At 46.0% G+C, this 20,789-nt stretch overlaps 1 protein-coding gene across 5 annotated transcripts in view; it reads left to right on the plus strand.

Annotated features, from left to right (window-relative positions):
- Positions 1-1,926: 1,926 nt before the first annotated feature.
- The window catches only part of FMNL3 (formin like 3), a 51,952-nt gene continuing 33,089 nt past the window's right edge, over positions 1,927-20,789 (plus strand). For 3 of the 5 annotated variants that reach the window (XM_035002720.1, XM_035002722.1, XM_035002725.1), the window contains exon 1: positions 1,928-2,317. In XM_035002720.1, the coding sequence (XP_034858611.1) occupies positions 2,192-2,317 (126 nt within the window). In that variant the 5' untranslated portion in view covers positions 1,928-2,191. Of the gene's footprint in view, positions 2,318-20,789 lie in introns of all 5 variants that reach the window. The other 2 variants (XM_035002721.1, XM_035002724.1) reach the window with 1 other exon arrangement.

A 20,789-nucleotide genomic window follows, 5' to 3' on the forward strand; every position in this document is an offset into this window, starting at 1 on the left:
ATAAATAAATAAATAAATAAATAAATAAATAAATAAATAAATAAATAAAGTTTAGAGGTAACTATGTATCTATAGACAAAATGTGGCAAAAAATTTTTAAAAAAGAATCTGACCATTTCTCTCTGCCTGTACAGCTCTCCTGGTTCAAACCACCACCATCTCTCCACCTGTATTATCTCACACTGACCTCCTTGCTGTTCCTCTAACACATGACACACAGTATGGACTTGCCATCCTCTCTGGATCATTCTTCCCTCAGATATCCACATGGCTTACTCCCTTACTTTCTTCAGATCTTTATCCAAATCCAAACGTCATCTTATTACTGAGGCCTTCTCTGACCATCTTATTTAAAATTTTAACCTCTCTTCCACCTCTATCCCTTTTTAGTTTTATTTTCATTAACACTGATCACTAGCATCGGTACATTTTACTTGTTTAGTTGTAAGTGTAAATTCTGAAAGGGCAAGGTATATGCCTTTTTTGTTTACAGATGTATCTGCAAAACCTGAAACAGTATCTGACATATAATAAGCTTTTCAGTAAAAATTTGTTGAATACATAAAGAAAAAGTCAAGGTGATAACTTCAGGCATGGTTAGATTCAGGTTTTCAGGGTGTTGCTAGAACTCTGTCCTATCTCTTAGCTTTGCTTTCCCCAGCAGGCTTGAAGTGTGATGGGTGAAGACATGATGGCTACCAGCAGCTCCAGATTTACATCCTAACAATCCAGCAGCCCTAATGGAAACAGAGTGTCTCTTTCCTGACTGTTCCAGTGAAAGAAAGCCTTGGAAATGAGTCTTATATTCTGGGTTTGGGTCGTGTTGATCCCTAAAACAGTCTCTAAGGGTAGGGGAAGAAAATACTGTGACTGGCAGGGCCTAGGTCATAAGGCCTCCTGGAAAGGGGGTGAAGTTCAGTTCCATTTGGACTGAGAAGAGGGGATTAGTGGTTCCCTAAGAGGAAATGGGGTGCTATTACTTGAAGAAAAGGAATGGAAGCTAGGCTAGCAGAAAAAGCAGATGTTCATCACATCATCAGTGATGACCCACCAGCAGACCTAGCCCAGAATAGCATTATTCTTCTGCACCTCCATTTTCACGTCCAGCCAGATCAGCCTCTGAACTTTGGTAAGATTCTCTCCTCCTAAATGCCTTTTCACCTGTCTCTATCAGTTAAAGTTTTCCTCAGCCCTCAGTGCCCAATTCAAATGAGTTCATTGTAACTCTTAATGGGCGTGGTCTCTCTCCCTCTCCTGAGCATCCTAGTTGTTTCTTTTTTCTTTTTTTAAAAGATTTTATTTATTTATTTGACAGAGAGAGACGGAACGCAAGCAGGGGTCGTGGGAGACGGAGAAGCAGCTTCCCGGGGAACAAGGAGCCCGACGCGTGGCTCGATCCCAGGACCCTGGGATCATGACCTGAGCGGAAGGCAGACGCTTAACGACTGAGCCACCCAGGCGCCCCATCCTGGTTGTTTCTACTTCTCGTGTAGCTAGCTTTACACACTGTGCCCTATATATTACATATTTGTATGTTTTACGAGCTCCTTGTGGAAAGGGCCGGGTCCATTTCCCGGATGTCCAAGTCAGCGCCTCACACCTCCAGCAACCACGGTGATTCGATTCGCACCGGAGCCGCCAGGGCGCGCTAGGCGCCAGGCGCGAGGCCGCCGGGGGGCGGGAGGCGCTGTGATTGGCAGGCACTGTCGTCAATCAGGCGCGGGGGGCGGGACGGGATGCTCAGGAGGCCTGTAGGCGGGAGGCGGGCCCTGCATGAATGGGGCGCGCGGCGCGCGGGCTGCAGTCGGCGTTCGGGGGTGGGGAAGCCGGAGTCTCGGCCGGGAGTGGGTGGGAGGAAGCCAAGTGGGGGGGTGGTGGGAGGGAAAGAGCGCGAGGGGGCGGGGAGGGGCAGCGCGGGAGCGGCGAGCAGAGAGCGGCCAGGCGGCGGGTGTGAGCGAGAGCGGTGGCCGCCGGGTCGGTCGCTTCGGTGCCGCTGTCCGCTGCGCTGCCTCCGCCCTCGCAGCGCGTCACCGCCTGCGGGACCCCGAGGAGCTCTCAGCGCCCCGTACGGGGCAGAGGAGTCGAGACCAGGGGAGCCGACGCTGAGGGAGGAGCCGGGTCGGAGCGGCCGAGCCCAAGGCCCCCGGGCGTGGAGGTGGGGGGCTGAGGCCCCCGAGGGGGCCCCGCTGCGATGGGCAACCTGGAGAGCGCCGAGGGGGGCCCGGGCGAGCCGCCTTCAGTATCGCTGCTGCCGCCGCCCGGCAAGATGCCGATGCCTGAGCCCTGTGAACTGGAAGAGAGGTTCGCCTTGGTGCTGGTGAGAGCTGAGCCCAGTCCCTTCCCCCTCCTACCGCCCCCGAGGTCCCAGTGCCCGGGGTAGGACTTTGCCCGGGTGTCCCTAGCCGGCCCACCCCTTCGCGGGGGGGGGTTCCGATAGACACAGTGTCTTCTTGGCAATCTCTGAGCAGCCGCTGGTCGCCCGACAGCCCCGTCGGGGACTTCCCGACCGCGGCCTCAACCGCTGGACACAGGAGGAGGGGTCCTCAGCCTGAGACCTGCCCAGGATCCACACTTCTTCCTCTTCCCTACCCCTTCTTCAGCCCTCGCACTTCTCCCCACTTCCCCGACAGCCTTCCCAGGTCCCTAGAATTCTCATTTCTAAGCCTCTTGCTGGTGCCGGGGAATTCAGAAACCTGGGGCCGGCCCACTCTTCAGCCCAAGTTAGGGTTCTCTGACTGGGGAGACCGCCTCTCGTGTTAACATGGAGGCTTCCCAGGGAGTGGGTCCCACTTCCAGCCCAGACCAGATGTTTGGGGGAGAGGTGGGGGAATGGAGAGGGGGCTGGGAGCTCTCGAAGAGGGTGGAATAAAGAGTGATGCCATTCTACTTATTTTCAGAATGGCCTGCAGGCATCCTGCAAAGTTATAGTGGATTTGTCTAAAAGGCTGAACATGTGGATAAGCCATTTCACCAGTGTATTTTTACAACTGAAACAATACACAAACCATCCCGCCTCCTTTTTTTCTCCCTCTTTATGTTAAGCCCTAGTGGCTGGCTTGTGTTCTTTTGCCTGTGCTTCCTTTTAGACTTTCTGTAGGTTCCCCAAAGATCTGTATAGATGAATCTTAAGGCTGCTTTGGGATTCTCCTTTGGTGTGGGAACTGGACATTGGTGTCAGTGGCTCTGTGGATAGGGAGGATCTGAGCTGGTATCACTGGGATGGAGCCAGGAAATATGTTGGGGGTAATAATGAAGTTTTGGGGAAAGAAAATGAACGAGGTGATGGAACATTTGCTGGCAGAGGTAAACCTTTGAGAAATTCGGGGAAATAGTTCCCAGTCCCTCAAAGAACTCTCTAAACAGGCAGTGTTAATGCTGCTGTTATTGTTATTGTTGGTATGGCCTGAAGGGCCTGCTTTGCCTTTGCCCATGTGGAGGGAATAGTTGTGGACTTAGCAGCCTTATTGGATTTCATCTGCCTTGGAATAGGGAGATTAGATCTATTGGCAACAGTGGGACTGTCTAGAGATCCTGGCCTCTCCGATGGTGGAGAGCCTGACGTTAGCCCACACTGGTACTGCAGCCAGCTCAGAGGCATTCCAAGGGGGAAGCGATGTTACTGGAACCTCTCTGCCCACCAGCTCTGCAGAGGGCCAGAGGGATCTGGGCCACACATCCTGTGGCCCTCTGCATTTCCCCCAGCCTCCTCAAGGGGATGGGTGAGTCAGTGATTACTGACGTGCTATGGCCAACTCAGAGGCTGAGGAGGAGAGATTGGGATTTGGTGCCCTTGAGAACAAGAGCTCAACTGTTGGGGAAAAGAGTGGGAGGGAATCTGCACTCCAGTGGGGGTGTGAATCCCGCCCCCCACCCCCCCCGCAGTGAGCTGGCATGAAGTAGTTACAGAAATTGGAGAGAAAGGAATAGTTTGAGGTGGACTGGGTGGGGAGCTGCCTTAGGTAGGGGCTGCCAGGCTGTTGGTCATGAGAGCTCAGAACCAGAGTTGATCGAGTTCTCATTGGAACTTGGTTGACAAGTTTGTTTAGTTAGTTGGCAAACTGATGGCTTAATATCCACAAAATGCACGTGGTGTCCTGATTAGTAACCACAGCACCCAGAGAGCACAGGTCAAGCGGGAGCCGGGACCACCCACTTGCAAGTTATACTTTCTGTATAAAGTTTTGATTTGTTTCCTCTTGGCTTTTGTTTTGGTCTTGTTTCTGTGTGCCTGAGCTGCTGCTGATGGGGGGTTGGAACAGGGCAGGCCAGGGCTAGTCAGCTGTCTTATGGGAGGAGGGGATTTTACCTCACTTTTCCAACACAGGGAAATCATGCTTTCTTGGGGATTTGGGTTCTTCTCCAGGGGCTCCTTCCTCTGCTTCTGAAACGTGCCCTTTTTACTATCTTTCTTTCTCCTGTCCTACTGTTTGGGAATAGTACTAGTACTGGCTGTTGATGTTTGACCCTGGAGCAAGCTCAGGTGTATTTCCTGAATAGTCAGGAGAAGTGGAGTGTGTGTAGTAGAAAAAGCAAGGGCTGTCTTAGTAACTGTCTTTTAAGATTTCCTTACCTAGAAGATAGGGTAATAATTTCTGTCCTAGTAGGTTTATGAGAATTAGATGAGCCATGTATAATAAAGCCCTTGGTACTCTGTAGGTACTCCATATAGATTAGCTTTTTTTCTTGATTGTGTGAGTCAGACAAGCTGCTCTTTTCTTACTTTTTTCTTTCCCAGATTGTCAGCATCATTATGATTGATTTGATTTTTGAAAAAGCTGTTTGAAAGTTTGTTGAGGTGACATACTGGTGCCCTGATTAAACATATGTACTTTCAAGTCAAAGTGGGTTCAAATACTGGCCTCTCCACAATCTCTAGTTAGAAAAGTGTTTGGCCTTAAGCAAGTTGCTGCATCTCTTTGAGTCCCAGTTTCTTCTTATAAATGAAGATAATAATAGTATTTGCCACATGAAGTTGCTGTGTGGATATAATGAACCTGGAAGTCAAGTACTTAGATAGCAGAGTCTGGCAACCACTATATGCTCAGTAAATGGTAGCTTTTAAATTTGTAGCTCTCAGCAGTGACTCAGATCTGAGATCACTTGTATTCCCAAAAAGGATTTTAAGTTTAGAAATATGATGAAACCAATTACCTATTTTGTGTAGCTAGTCTCAGGATATGCCTTCTTCTGTCAGATGGAGGGCTTCCCCCAGTTCCAGTGTATCTGTGGAATACCCGCCCCCAACCCCGAAAACCACACTGGCTGGGAAAGTTGTATCATTGTGAGTCAAGACCACAGGCTCCCAGCTTTCTGGTGTAGACACATGATCTGACACACAGCCTGACAGCCGAGGTCGGAGAGCTCAAGGTGTGAGGCCATGAGGTGATTTGTTCAGGACATTGATCCCAAGAGTCCTAACCTGGCCCAGTGCCCTAATCCAAGGCTTCCCCCTACTGCTCTGCTGGGATACTGATCCGCTCATCCCTGGGGGCAGCTGAGGTCCCTGATTGGTCACCTCTGACTGGGATCAGTTCTACCATTTTTCCGGTGTGCTGTACAAATAATATTATTTTTCTGGTGTGCCCCGATATGAAAAAGGTTGGGAAGCTGTGTTATGCTGTCTCTCTGGGATCCTTCCTTACCTCCTGTCTGAACAGCAGCTCCTATTCTTTTGAGTACTGAGAAGTTTAGGGATGGTGCAATTATTGGAACTTCTCTATCCATATCAGAATGAGAACCAATCTCTGGTCTGATAGAGCTGCAGTCTGTGTTTTGGTCCCAACTAGATTACTACCCAACCTCAATTTCTCAGAGCTAGTATTCTGGCCAGTACTGGCCTTTGCTAAGATAGAGAGGGGAGGCAGAGGGCTTTAAGGGCTTTGAAAGGATAGCTGTCTGCCCTTGCTGTGTTTGCACCCTCATTTTTCTCTTTGGTGACTTATTATGGACTTGAAATGGAGTCTAAAGGTTCTGACACCAGAAAAAGCCCTGCTTATCCCTCAGGAGGAGGCTCTCAGGGCAGAAGGGTGGGGTTGTATGACAGCCTGTCCCTGCCATGGGTCCTCCGCTCACATTTCCCTGGTGATGACTGATGGCTTTGGGTTTTGCTGTAAGTGCAGCATTGATGTGGGAGCTAAGCTGGTCTGGGTGCTAGTTGTCTAAGAGGCTTTGAGGGCCTACTGTGACACAGAAAGGGGCTGGGAAAAACTTGGACTAAATATCAAGTTCCAAATGACTACGATGGAAATTTTTTCCCAGCCCTGGGGATTGTGGTGAATTAGTTCAGGCTGGAATAGGACATGGGGGAGGGAGAGGACCCTTGACAGCAGCTGGTCAGAGGAACCCCCTTGCTCAGAGACCTCACCGAGAAGACCTTACGCCACCAGAGAGGAGCCTCATTCCCTTGACCTTCCCATATGACCCTGCCTTAGACTGAGGGAGGTGCGTGGGGGGGTGGGGGAATAGGACTGATGGAGTGGGCTTCTTGTCATTTGGGAGTGTTTTCATTGCTCAGAGGGAGTTTCAGCTTTTTTTCTTTTTTCTCTTAAAGTAATACTCATTCCCTAAGAAAAGTATGGGCAATTTAGAAAGAAAAAAAGATTAAAGATTTATATTGAAGAAAAACATCCGTATTTTCTCTAGTTCCTTTACCAAATGGAGCCAATGTGTTTTAAAACCTTTCATATTTTTTTCTCTGCATAAGGTTTTGTACAATGTTGTAATATTGCTATATATTTTTAAATCCAGTTTGGGGTTTGTTTTCTTTTCCTTTGGCTTTGTTATTTCACTAGTTTTCCCAAGCCAGTCATTGTAAACATTTTTAAATGCTTGTACAGTGGCCCCTCAAGTGAATGTACCATTGTGTACTTAACTGTTCTATTGTTGGACATTTAGGTTGTTTGCTTCTGTTTGCCTTCGTAAACAATGCTGTGATGAACATCTTGGTGTACAAAACCTTTTCAATATTTAGAGTTTTCCTTAGGATAGAAACCCAAAATTGAACCGGCTAGGTTGTAGGACATAAAGTTTTTAAGGTCCTCAATACATATTTCCAAATGGTTTTTAAAAAAGGAGTCATGCATGTGAGTATCCTCAAAGGAAGGGAGGAGGATTGAGAATAGCTTCTTTTCTCCTGATTATGACAATAATACATGTTTATTAAGCAAATTTAGAAGTTAAAAATGTGGGGCGCCTGGGTGGCTCAGTCGTTAAGCATCTGCCTTCAGCTCAGGTCATGATCCCAGGGTCCTGGGATTGAGCCCCGCGTCGGGCTCCCTGCTCCGCGAGAAGCCTGCTTCTCCCTTTCCCACTCCCCCTGCTTGTGTTCCCTCTCTCGCTGTGTCTCTCTCTGTCAAATAAATAAATAAAATCTTTAAAAAAAATGAAGTTAAAAATGTAACAAGTATAAGCTATGTAGAAAAGTATAAAGAAGAGAATTAAAGTCACCTATAATCTCACTGTCTACCATTAACATTTTGATGTACTTACATATATTTTAACAATTAGGATCATACTGTGCAAATTGTTTTGTAAACTGATTTTTATTTTACTTTCTTAAGCATTTTCTCCTTTGTTTAAACATTCTTTAGTATCATTATTTCATAGCTGGATAGTATTCCATTGTATAATACTTTATTATTGCCTTATCTTTTATTTCTCTCTCTTTTTTTGCTACTAAAAATAACACTGTGAAGAATATCCTGCGCATGTCTGAATATTTATTTAGGATAAATTGCTAGAAGTATAATTATTGGGTCAAAGGGGATATGCTTTTTAAAGTCCTCTGAGAAATATGCTTCTAAAAAAGTTGTACTAGTTGGCTTTTTCACTGACAGTGTGCATCCCCTTTCTCTGTAAGCTAAACATTACTGGATGGTTTAACATTTTAAAAAACCTTTGCCAATTTTATTAATAAGAAATGGTGTCTTGTTTTACCTTGCATTTCTTTCAACATTTCATCATAAATGTTTTGGCCATCTTTTGTTTGTAATCTTTGCTCTCTGTTGGGGATTTATTACATATACATATTCCTATGTAATAAATGTATCCATTTCCACATTTTTATTATAAAATTTTTTCACATAGGAAAAAGCATATTATATAAGATTAAAATAATTTTTTAAAAAATGGACACTGGTATATCTACTGTGGAGTTCTTGGAATTGCTTCCTATCCCTTAATTTCTTCTCCCTGCTGTTTTATCTGGGACGAAGAAACCCTTGAGCTCAGGACTTGTTGGGCCTGGGACAAGTCTGCAGCTGGGACGGTCCAGGTGGCAGGCACACCAGTGTTTCAGAGCTCTGTCTGCGGGGAAACAACCCCTACAGCTGCTGAGAACAGGAACTAGTCGTGGTGGAAATAGCTAATCTTCAATGAAGTGAAAAAAGAAGCCAAGGTGGAGAGGAAATGAGACCACAGATCCTCCCCTGCCCCTGAGGTTGCCTGAGAAGGCTGGTTGGAGCCAGGGCCCTGGTTCTGTGGTCAAGACCAGAGTTCCGCCCCAGAATGGACTGCAGTGGTCCCAGGGGACAGCAGCGCTGGCTGCCTGAAGTCAGTGTGTTAACTGGTCGACCAGGCTGGTCACCTCCATTCTGGGGGAAACGTTTCTCCCAAGTCTGAGCTAAGCTGAAGCAGTGCCAGGGAGAGGCCGGGGGTTCATTCCAGTTCGGAAATGCACTTCAGAGAAGAGGAAGGGACCTTTTACTTTGAAGATAAGAGAGGGTCCTGTCTCCATACAGTACCCCCACCTCCTCCTCCTTGCTGGATACTTCAGGGCTCCCTCTTTGAACAGTACCAGGTGGGAACTTAAGGGTTTTAAGATTGTCATCCACAAAGAAAAGTGTATTCCAGAATAGAGATGAACTGAGCAGCTAGAATTCCCAAGTTCCCGGTTCCAGTCTCCCTTTTGCCTCCCTCAGCAAAGCAACATCTTTGTATGTTATTTTCCTTCCACATGGGAGAATGAATCACCCAAGGAAGACGTCGAACTGTCACGCTTGCCTCTCTGCCCTTGAGATCTTCTGGTTGTCTTTGCCTCCCACCCTGCTCTCTACTTTTCTTTTCATCTTTCAGAATCCCCCTCTTTCCAGATTCTCTCACATTTTCTGTCTTCCATCCCCTCCCAGCAAAGTCACAGGCTGGGAGGTTGTGTGTTGGGCAGGAGAGGACCTGGGTAGGGTAGCCCCCCCGCCCAACTTTGCGAATTTGCATATTCTTCTCAGTTTATAAAGTACTTTGAGGTCCTTGAATGGTGTTGTAAATAATATTCAGAGCCGCAAGGGGCTAGCAGAATTATTTACATAAGGAATTTTGCCAGGAGAGGACGGGTTTACACTGTTTACAATGTGATGCTTCAGTTCTTGTCCTCATCTCTTCCTCCTATGCCCTCCCCATCTCTTTTACCACCTTCCCACCCTCACCCAGAGTTATCGCCAGGGGGGCTGGAGTTGGGGCTGGTGGTCTTGCCCCTGGGTTCCTAAAAACATTAACAGAGCTGGTATGTATTCTCTCTTTTTCCAACTTGCTCATCTACTCAGGGCTAGACTAGAGAATGTCGTAGCCCTCCCCCAGTTGCCCAGTGCCTCTTTAAGGAAGAGCTGGGGATGAGCCTGGCTCCGTACTTTAGGAGATGGTTATCTTGTTTTAAGAACTAACTACCTACAGGGGTGCCTGGGTGGTGCAGTCTATTAAACATCCCACTCTTGATTTCGGTTCAGGTCATGATTTCACGGTCTTGGGATCGAGCTCTGCATCGGGCTCTGCACTCAGTGCAGTCGGCTTGAGGTTCTCGCTGCCTCTCCCTCTCCCTCTGCCCCTCCCCACGCTCCTGCACACACACTCTATCTCTAAAATAAATAAAATCTTTAAAAAATGTTTCTTTCTGAGCAAATTTCATTCTTTATGAAATGGGTAACGATAATACCTATCTTACAGGGTTTTGAGGATGTTTACAGTAGAAAACATAGTGAAAATACTCTATAACCTATAAAGGTTCTAGTTTGTGGCATATATACTACCCACTCCACCAACCTCTGTTCCCATAAATAAAAGTGGTTGCCGTGTGGGGGAGGTATGATCCCAGGAAGGAGTTTTTGGAAATAAGTGAAGATGTTTTGGTTATCATGCTGACTGGGTGGTGCTGCTGGTACTTCGTGCCTGAGGGCCAGGGATATTAACTATCCTCCAGTGTTTGGGTCAGTCCCACACTGTAAAAGATGGTCCTGTCCACCTGCTGATAGCACCCCTGCTGAGAATCATCTTCTACAAATCTGTACCTCCATTGTCCTGTGTCCCAGTTGGGGATCATGCTTCAGGAGCAGTAAAAGTGAAGGCAGAACCGTAGTTTTTGGTACTTTCTTGATTTTCCCATTTCCTATTATACCCTCAGGCAAGAAATGGACCTCTTTTATGACTTCTGTCTCTAGGTTTAAGGACGGATTCCCTGATTCCCTTTGTACTTTGGGCCCTCCCGTAAATTTTATCAAGGAGCAGTTTGGGGTATGCATACTCCACTGCTGATCTTTACCCACCCCTGGTTAACTCCTCAAGCCAAAGAAAAAATTCTTTTAGGTTGGGAATATGTTTGAGAGATCTTTGAACAATGCTTCTGAATCTTTTGGGTGACAGACCCTTTTGAAAATCTGCTTAGACCTGTGACCCCTAATTCTTCCTGCCCTAATGCATATGTGCACACACACACACACAGTATGGTATTTGGGAGTTTAAAGCTTATTCTTGCATTTGCTAAGGAATTTCCGGCTTTGAGCCTAGAGGAATGGGAAGGTAGAGCTGGGTGAGAAGGTAGTAGGAGCTCCTTGATACAAGTACTCTTGATATTTTGTAAGGAGAAGCAGCCCTGGTAATGAGTTCAGATAAAATGATGTCTCTTGGTGGTTCCAAGCAAGAGAGCTTGTTGAAACTTGGCTGACTCCCATTCAGAGGGAGATATTCTGGTCCCTGGACATTTTGATTTAATTTTGATTAAGGACATTTTGTGATGGGGTCTGCCCTTTTGAACTACACCCGCAACCTCCAGGAACGTCTAGGTAGGGATGACAGGATGTACTATGACAAGCCAGGGGAACCAGTGGCATCCTTGCAGTGAGACCCAAACGTTAGGTCACATCCTGTGTTTGGAGGTCCTTACCTGCCTCAAGCGGCAGCTGTCTCCTGCAGGCCTAAATTCTCTGGGAATATCCAGGCGGTCTGCTTCCCAGGGTGTGCCCGAGAGGGGGCTGGGAACAACCAGGATCTAGCAGTTACTTTTATGCTGAAATCCTTTTGCTTTCTGCCTTCCCGAAAAAATGAGTAATAATTTTTAAATGACCTATATGCTTTTTGACTGCTCAGAATATTTCATCTAAAATTTTTGAAGGAAAATTCAGAGTTTTTTAGGGGCCTTACTATGAAAGAAAGTTTTTTTTTTTCAAGACAACATTAAAAATGTTTTTTTCTGGGTAGAGTCTCTGTCTCATCCTTATAGGAATGGCTCAGTTTCTGGTCTCCACCAAATGCCTCAGTTCAACTGTATAGGTCAAGGAAAGGCAATTAACATTTGTTGGGTAGATGCCGCGTGCTTTTGCATGCGTTCATCAGTTAACTTGTCAACAACTCTGTGAGTTGTTGTCACTTCTGTTTTACAGGTGATGAAACCAGGGCTCAGAGCTGTTAACTAACCTCGAGAAGGTCTCAACTTAAATGTCACTTACTTAGGCCTCAAGCAAAAATTTTCAGTTAGATTTTTTGCTTATGCTAAAAGGACTGCTAGAAATACAACTTCCAAAAAACGATTAATCCTTGATTGCATATATAGATTTTTATTTCATTTTATTTTTAAAGCTTTTATTTTTATTTATTTGAGAGAGAGTGAGTGAGAGAGAGAGAACAAGCAAGGGGAGGGGCAGAAGGAGAGGGAGAGGCAGACTCCCCACTGAGCAGGGAGCCCGCAGTGGGTCTCAATTCCCAGGACCCCAGGATCATGCCCTGAGCTGAAGGCAGTTACTTAACTGACTGAGCCACCCAGGCGCCCTGCATATATAGATTTTTAAATGCATAGAAAAATTTGTGGAGGTATACAAGCAGTTACCTCTGGGATGGAGAGTGAAGGAACCATATTGGGAGGAACAGGAAAGTCAAAGGGAATTTAATTTAGCTTTATAATGTTTACCTTTTTTACAAGGAGAATGTACTTATGTGTTAATTACGTAATTAGAAGTTAAAGAAAAAATTCTTAATCTCACTAGAAATCAAGGAAATAAACATTTAAAATATACACTTTTTAGGGCACCTGGGTGGCTCAGTTGGTTGAGCGACTGCCTTCGGCTCAGGTCATGATCCTGGAGTCCCTGGATCGAGTCCCGCATCGGGCTCCCTGCTCGGCAGGGAGTCCACTTCTCCCTCTCCCACTCCCCGTTTGTGTTCCCTCTCTTGCTGTGTCTTTCTCTGTCAAATAAATAAATAAAATCTTTAAAAAAATAAAATAAATAAAAAATAAAATAAAATATACACTTTTTATGCTAATCATCTAGGTGAAATTTGAGGGATTGATAATGTCTATGGGTGTCTTTAATGGTCCATTAATAAATACACTATTGGGGCGCCTGGGTGGCTCAGTTGGTTAAGCAGCTGCCTTCGGCTCAGGTCATGATCCTGGAGTCCCTGGATCGAGTCCCGCATCGGGCTCCCTGCTCAGCGGGGAGTCTGCTTCTCCCTCTGACCCTCCTCCCTCTCATGCTCTCTGTTTCTCATTCTCTCTCTCTCTCAAATAAATAAATAAAATCTTTAAAATAAAAATAAATACACTACTAATAGTGGGGTAATTTGGTACAGGCATTTTAGAAGGCATTTTATAGTGTCTATCAATTTCAAATGTCCATACCTTCTGACCAGGTCATCTTCTAAGAAACTGTCTTACAGAACTGTTTATACACGTGCATGAAGGTGCATATAAAGGATCCTCAGGGTTGCATTGTTTAACAGTAAAAAACTGGGAACAACCTGATGGTCTATTTTGTGCCCAAATCGATTTCTCTTCCATTCGCCTAGTTACTCAAGGCAAATGCTGGGAGTTATCCTTAATTTTTCCCTTCTTCCTTTACCATACTCTGTCAGCAAGCCCTGCTGATACTATCTCCAAAAATATATCTCCAAAAATATATCTCAGATCTACCCATTTTCTCTATTTCTACTACCATGGCTTCAGTCCAAGCAATATCAGCTCTTGCTTCTATTATATCCAACCAACTGGCTTCCTCTACTGCCCCTTTCTCCATTCCCCCATTCATTCTCCACAAAGCAAATTCAAAATATAAATCACATAGCATCTTTCTCCTGCCAAAACCTTTATTTTTCATTTTTTCTACCTGCCTAAAACATTTAATGGCTTCCTTTAGTACATACAAAAAAAAAAAAAGTAAACTCCTGGCCTTGTTGGCCCTAAAGATTATGTATTATTTGGTCCTGCTGACCTCTTCAACCCCACTCACCCTCCTGTTTACCAAGCTCCACGTTAGCCTTCTTTCATTTGAGTACAAGCTCCTTTCTGTCTCAGGGCTTTTGCACAGGCTGTTTCCTCTATCAGAATGCCTTTTCCCTGGATCTTCAAGTGGCTTGATCCCAGCTTATACTTCAGGTCTCAGTTTAAAAAAAAAAAAAAAATGCCACCTCTCAGGCCTCTCTCACTTATTATTCTATATCTTAGCATGCTACTTATTTCTTTTGTATTATTTTTCATTTTTAAATTATTTGTTGATTACTTGTTTATTATCCGTTTCCTGAGACTGTTGACTCCGAGAGGGTGGAGACTTTATGGATGCTTATCACTGTCCAGCCAAATAACTGGCACTGGGTCGACCTTCAATAAATGGCTGTGGCTGATGGGAATCTCCAAGATGTGTGTGTGTGAATATAATCATCTAAAAAAGCAATTAAAAGAAGACTGTGTATAATGCTTTTTAAGCCACGTATGTTTACATGTAAACATAGAAAAAAGGCCTGGAAGAATCCACACCAAACTGTTACTTGTGGTGACCCTTGGGGGGCAATGGATAGAGTTGGGGGCTGAAGAGTGACTCTTTTTATTCTGTAAGCTTTTGCATTGATTGAATTTTTTTTTTTATAATATATGCTCACGTATTTATTCCTCTTCTGAGGGAAAAGGAGGGGAAAAAATAGGGGAGAAGGACTCAACTTTTTTTGCAAAAAAGAAAGCTCCTCTTTCTTATTCTCTGCACTGAGCCAAAAGAGGAGAGCAAGAAGGAGAAAGGACACCAGTGGGGTCAGCAACTGGCCACAGCCCATTCCCTGCCCTGTGCTGAGCTGGCACTAGTTTTTAGGGTAGAAAGAATCCTAGGAGATGCTCTTCTGCCCTGAGTCTGCATTTTAAGTTCTTTAATGTAGGCATGATCTTGGTACCCCAGACACAGGTTGTATATTTTTAGCCTCTTTTATTTCTAGGCCAGTGAAAGCTGCACCTCCAGCCTTAGCAGAGCTGTGGCAGGTGACTCGAGCAAAGAGAATAAATGTGAGCTCTGGACTTCACTGCGGTTAAGTTTCTCAAAGTCAAGTCAGTTTAGCAGCCCTGACCCCTCTGGAAGCCACATTCTCTAGATTCCTATCTCCCAGGAATACAGATAGCTAATCATTTTCACAGCTAACATTTCCAGTGCTAATGGTATGCCAGGCACCATGCAAAGCTCTTCACACATTATCTCACTTAATCATCACGACTTTATGAAGTAGTTTTATTATCTGCATTTTATAGATGAGGAAACCGAGGTCCAGGAAGGTTAAGTAGCTCACTTGGGATCACACAGTGAATAAGCGGTGAAGTCAGGATCTGAATCCAAGCCCACGTTGCGAGCTAGGGTTTCCTTCTCTTCTCAGGGTCGGCCCCCTTGCCCTCCGTGCTGCTTTGGAGGGGATTGTGTAGATCACGGCAGAATATACGGGAGGTTCCAGAACAACTCTTCCTTTGCTAAGAGGTGTGGTAGGAAGATTTGGGCTTTGGAGTCAGCCGGCTTATCCCACTAGGACATGGGCTATTCAAGTGTTTTGGTTTTAGTTTTCGGTTTCTTGGAGGGTTTTTTTGGTTTGGTTTTTTTACTTACTATGTGCCAGCAATACCACTGGGTATACAGTGGTGAAAAACAAACAATCACCTCCGCCTTGGTGGAGTTTACGGGGAAAGACAGACATTAAGCAAATACATACTTAATCGCAAATGATGATATGTCCTCGGGAGGCAAAGAACAGGTTGTTAGGAGAGAGCATAACAAAGGCTCCCTCTAAATGAAAGCCAGAAATAGCCTTGGAAGTTTATGAGAGGTTTTCTGCTTTCATTTCATTTTTCTTGTTTTCTTGATTTATTAAGGAAATAGGTCTTAGGTGCTGCTGTAAACACCGCACTTTCCTGAATACTTTGGAGAATACCAAGAAACAGAAGACAATGCTTACTAAGTTGGAGAGACAGAACTATATACTTAGAACTGTACTTCAAACAACCGGAGAATTAAAACAAATGTGTGTCCTCAGATTGTCTATGAAACTCCTTGTGTACCTCAGTTATCTTATCCATAACCTGGGGATGCTCTTTGTCTCACCCAGTCCCATGCATTTGGGAAGACCAGATGGGATCCCGAGGTGACGGGGTGTCACACAGCTACGAGCACAGAAGGATTGGAGGGTTAGGGAAGGATCACTGTGGCACAGGAGTGCTGATCAGGCAGTGCTCTAAGGTGTCAGGTCTTCAGTGTGGGACAGGTGTGGCTAAGGAACGAGGGGGCTGTTGCAGGCCAGAGCGTAGGGAAGAGGATTAAAGAGAAGATTGAGCCAGCCCTGTGAGGGGCAGCCAGGAGCCCTGCTGCTGGGACAGAGGAGCCCAGGTACAGACAGGGAGGTGAGCTTGGATCAGGACGGATGGGCAGTTCCCAGAGAGTTTTGTCTGAAGTGTCCCTGATTGTTGGAAAAGGCCGTGGAGGCCTTCTTGCCTGGCTTTCAACGGGGAATATAGATTAGTTGGTAAGTGGTTCATGGCCATTCATGGGTTGGCTCTTTAAATTGAACGATTGTAATATAGGAGAAATAGATGGCGACTCAGTCCTTACAGGTTACAAAATTACAGAATAATTTGATGTAAGCAAAACTGGATAGAGGATGATCCATATGTTACCCCTGAACTGCAGAAGTCCAAAAATTCAGAAGACTTCATTTCTAGTTACCAGGTTTTGGGCTAATTCTTTCCTTTGCCAAATCTATCTTGCCTTCCTTTAGGGTGAAATGTTGTCTTGCACTAAATAATTTGTGTTATTAGCAATGCCTTGTTCATGGTAGGTGCTCAATAACTATAGTTTATCTGTAGCATAGTAATAGTGTCCAGCGTTTGTGAGCCACTTTCTACCTGCTAGTGTTTTCTTGCACGCTGTTGGCGTAGAGGGTGGATGGATGACATCGCACCCTCTTCCGGCGAGTGTCCAGGCCAGACCCGTAGGAGTCACACTAGGCTGCTGTTCCTCCCACCTTCTCTCCATATGAACTAGCACTGCCGTAGCTGGTCCTCATCACTTGCCTGGTGTATTGTCACAGATCCCTTAGTGGTCTCTCTACTCCGGTCCTGCAGACCCACCTGCCCTGATCCATCACGTAGCTATATGCAAAGACCTCAGGGAAGGGTTTTCTAGGAAGAGAGAACAATCTGTGCATAGCCGTGGAGTGGGAAGGGGCTTTGCACAACTGAGGAGCTGAAGGAATGTCAGACTGGTTGACCAGGATGCTGGAGAGAGGTGAGCGGGGCCCAGATCATGGGGGACCGTGTCAACTTCGGTAAGGAGTTTGGATATTATTGTAAGGGGAGTGATTTGATCTGCTTTATAGTATTAAGAGTTCACTATGGCTGCTGTGTGGGGAATCCTGGAATCCGGCTCCCCTCTGGGCAGCATAGTGGCCTGAGTGAGACCAGGCTCCTCACTCAGCTTTGCCCAGCGGAGTGATCATGCCCTCTGTCCTTTCAGGTTTTACTGGTGCTCAGTCCTCACTCCTCTACCCACCCTCAGGCCAGAAGGGGCGGTGCCTGTGCTGGCCCCAATGTTTGGCGTGCCTACCAGTGGCCTGAGCCTATAATTTGGCGGGTTGGCTGCTTACAAAAATAAAAAGTGCGACCTATAACTAAAGCTGAGTGGATTCAGTAAAGAGGGAGCTTTTAATTTGCAGAGGTCCTGGGCTGTATTTAAGTGGAGGAGAAATGTGTCTCCTCCCTAGGCACTGTTCCATTTTCTCTCTTTAGTACCTGCTCTGGGCAGGGTTGGGGTTCATAGGCCTGGGGGTGAGCTGTGTGGGACTTTAGGGAGATATTTGGAAGGGATGTTAGGGTCCAACAACAGGTTTGTAGGGCTTCCTGTGAAGTCGGTATTATTCAGACTTGTTTCTTACTTAGCCCACTGGGATAGAAGTAGAGTTTTAATTTTTTTTATTTATGATTATTTTAAAAGATTTTATTTATTTATTTGACAGAGATAGAGAGCACAAGTAGGCAGAGAGGCAGACAGAGGGAGAGGGAGAAGCAGGCTCCCCACTGAGCAGGGAAGACTGATGTGGGACTTGATCCCAGGACTCTGGGATCACGACTTGAGCTGAAGGCAGACTTTTTAACCGACTGAGCCACCCAGATGCCCCAGGAGGATTGGATGTTAAGAGGCTTCTGGACTGGGGCATTTACCAAGGCCAGAACAGCTAGCATAGCTCCTGGGACAGTAGTGAACTCTGGGGTGGTAGGGGCCACTCTTCTGTGAGTTCATTTGCAGATTGGAGATCACATACTCCCCTCCCCTCGATGCCAGCCTCAGGGTGAGGCCCAGACAGTGTCCTAGAATGGATGGATGAGAGCTAAGTGGCAAGGAGTGTCTTTGTTTGAACCTTATGTGTCCAGGATATGCTTGAGCCCCTTACTTTGGATAGACTTCTTGTTGGTGGTTGTGGTTATTTTGTTTTTACTCGCTGCTAAGCGGAATCAGCGTCACAGAAGGACTCATTATCCTCAGGCCCTTGGCAGTCAGGGCACTTAGTGAATCCCTTGTAAAGTGCTCACGTCTGCAGATTATTTTCCAATGCATCTGGCATGCATTCCAGAATGATGGTCCAATAGCAGCTATTACTTGCTCCCTTTGGGCTGGCTAATTACTGCTGGCATCGTGGGTGACTAAGGAATTAAGAATCTGTGCTTTTATGGGGCAACTTGTCCTGGTGAGCTCCCAGAGCATTTATTTGTCATTTCTTCAGAATATCCTTGTTAAAAGTTTTGAGCATAGGGGCGCCTGGGTGGCTCAGTCGTTAAGCGTCTGCCTTCAGCTCAGGTCATGATCCCAGGGTCCTGGGATCGAGCCCCACATTGGGCTCCCAGCTTGGTGGGAAGCCTGCTTCTCCCTGTCCCACTCTCCCTGCTTGTGTTTCTTCTCTCGACGTCTCTCTCTGTGAAATAAATAAAACCTTTAAAAAAAAAAAGTTTTGAGCATAACCTCAGGAGGTGAGGGGTAGCCAGCTAGACAGTGTATGGCAGCATTTGACTTCTCAGTTGATTCTTTCCAAGAATTGTAAAGAAATCATCTCGTACCTGTTGCTGCAGAAGCCCACGGAAATATCAAGGTGGTGTCATAACAGTATAAAAACACTACCAGTTATTTCCGATTGTTTTGGAGGCAAGAGGGCAGACAGCTTATTCCCTCCTTACTCTATGGCAAGGCAGGTGAAGATTCACATCAGTGCCGTGGAGGGCCTGAGGCTGTGAACTGAGAATGGTTAAGGTGTCATCTTCCCTGCCTGGAGAGGGAGAGAAAGACGCAATGCCAGCCCTCAGAGACTCGCTGACTGCAGCCTAGCCTTCATTCAGTCCGTAAGCATTTACTGAGCACTTAGAATTATGTTAAGTGCCAGAAAAGTAAAGATGACTAAGACAGTGTCTGCCCCCAGGAGTGCAGTCTAGAGAGGGAGACAAACACACTAAACAGATAATTGCAATCTACAGCTTGGGAGTGCAATGATGTAGATACTGCAGGAGCATCTGGGGGGCACAGAGGAGAGGTGGGGCTCGGGGAATGCTGCCTGTGGGAGGAAATCTACTCTGGCTAAAGGGATAATTGGGAGTTGGGGAGACGTGTAGGAGAGAAAGCGTTCTAGGTAGAGGGGACAGCATGAGCAGAGGCAGCAAGGTGAGGCAGAGCAGATATGTCAAGAATCCTCGTGCAGCAGCTCAGGGTTGTTGGAGTGTGAGGTGTCAGGCTGAGCGGTGGGGGGAGAGACGAGAGTGGTCATGGAGGCCTGGGTAGTGTGATGATGGCAGTGGGAGCCTGAACCAGGGCTGGCGTGTGTGATGGAGACCATGAGACAGAGTCGCCAGGCGGTTCCAAAAATTAAATGTAGGGAACTTGACAACTGATCAGATTTGACATTGGGAAGATGGAGATGAGGGGTAAGGGAGGAATTCAGGATGCCACCCAGGTTTCTAGCTCGCTGGGATGGGTTAGATGGAGGTGCTACTGGTTGAGAACACAGGAGGGAAAATAACGTAGAAGGAAAAGTGAGGAGGTCAGTTTGAGGCACGTGAGGTCATGGAGACTGTGGAAGTCCAGGTGGAATGTCTAATGGACAGTTGGATAATTAAAGCTGAAACTCAAAGAAGTCTGGGATCCAAGGAGACACTTGAGGTCATCAGTGTCTACTGGTCAAATAAAATTGGGGTCCAAAGCCTCCTGCCTTTCTCTCTGTCCCCACAGACAGCACAGCTCTTCAAGTGACTGGGAGGGAGAAGACAGACTTGCTAGAGGGGTGGTTAGTTGAGGGAGCCCAAAATAGAGATTTGTGGTAGAAATCAGACCTCAGGTTTACAGACTGCAGATTTAACCTGAGGAAGTCAGGAGACAATGGGGAAATGAGGGATTTGAGATAAGATGAAACACTAAAGACAGTTTAGCAAAATCTGCAAAAGGTTAGAGGAGTTGTTCCACATCACTCAGCAGGGTGCCTTCATCAATGACTCATTTGTGTCTCCCCAAATCCGGGTCCCAGCTTTCCTGTGAATCCCCTGGGTGGCCGTTGGTGTCTCAGTCTGATCTTTCAAAGGAGGAGTGTGTGCAATTGCTCTAACCTAGAGAGTTAAGAAACACATAAATAAATATATTTAACCTATACCGTTCCGCTCTATCTATATACTCTCACCTTTATGTATTTTAAAGGACTATGAAATTGTATTTGTGTATTGTGACTCCTGGAGTAGCTCACCCCAGGTACCATTTATTGAGCCCTTTTCCCGTGCCAGGTGCCATGTAAAATCCTTTTCATGCATTCATCCCTTCACTTAATTCTTATAAGAGGTAGATACCATAATTCACATTTTATAGATGAAGAAACTTAGGTTCAGAGAAATTTAATAACTTTCCCACTGTCTCATAAAAAGTACCAGGATTCAAATCTAGGTCGTCCCTGATTCCAAAGTCCATGCTGTTACCCATAGCCCTCTGAATGTTTAAGATCCCATTCATATATGAGGGCATTGTCACTATGTGGTGTTCAAGACAGTTCCCTTGTGTCTTTGCTCTGCAGGGTCTCCTTCTAACTCTGAGACCGAAGCCTTGAGCTTCAGGTGCCTGGCACACCTTGTTTAGTTGGTTTTACCCCAGTTGTGCTGGACAGGGAAGCACTGTTTAATGATCAACCAAAGCCAGTCAGGTAAATCCGGGTGGACCTTCCCGAGTTAAAGAGATTTTTTTTGGGGGGGGGGAGATGGCAGGACATGGTAGAAAGAG

The sequence above is a fragment of the Mirounga leonina genome, unplaced genomic scaffold (genome assembly GCF_011800145.1).
Source record: "Mirounga leonina isolate KUSES-001 unplaced genomic scaffold, KU_Mleo_1.0 Mir_126, whole genome shotgun sequence".
Lineage (NCBI taxonomy): Eukaryota > Metazoa > Chordata > Mammalia > Carnivora > Phocidae > Mirounga > Mirounga leonina.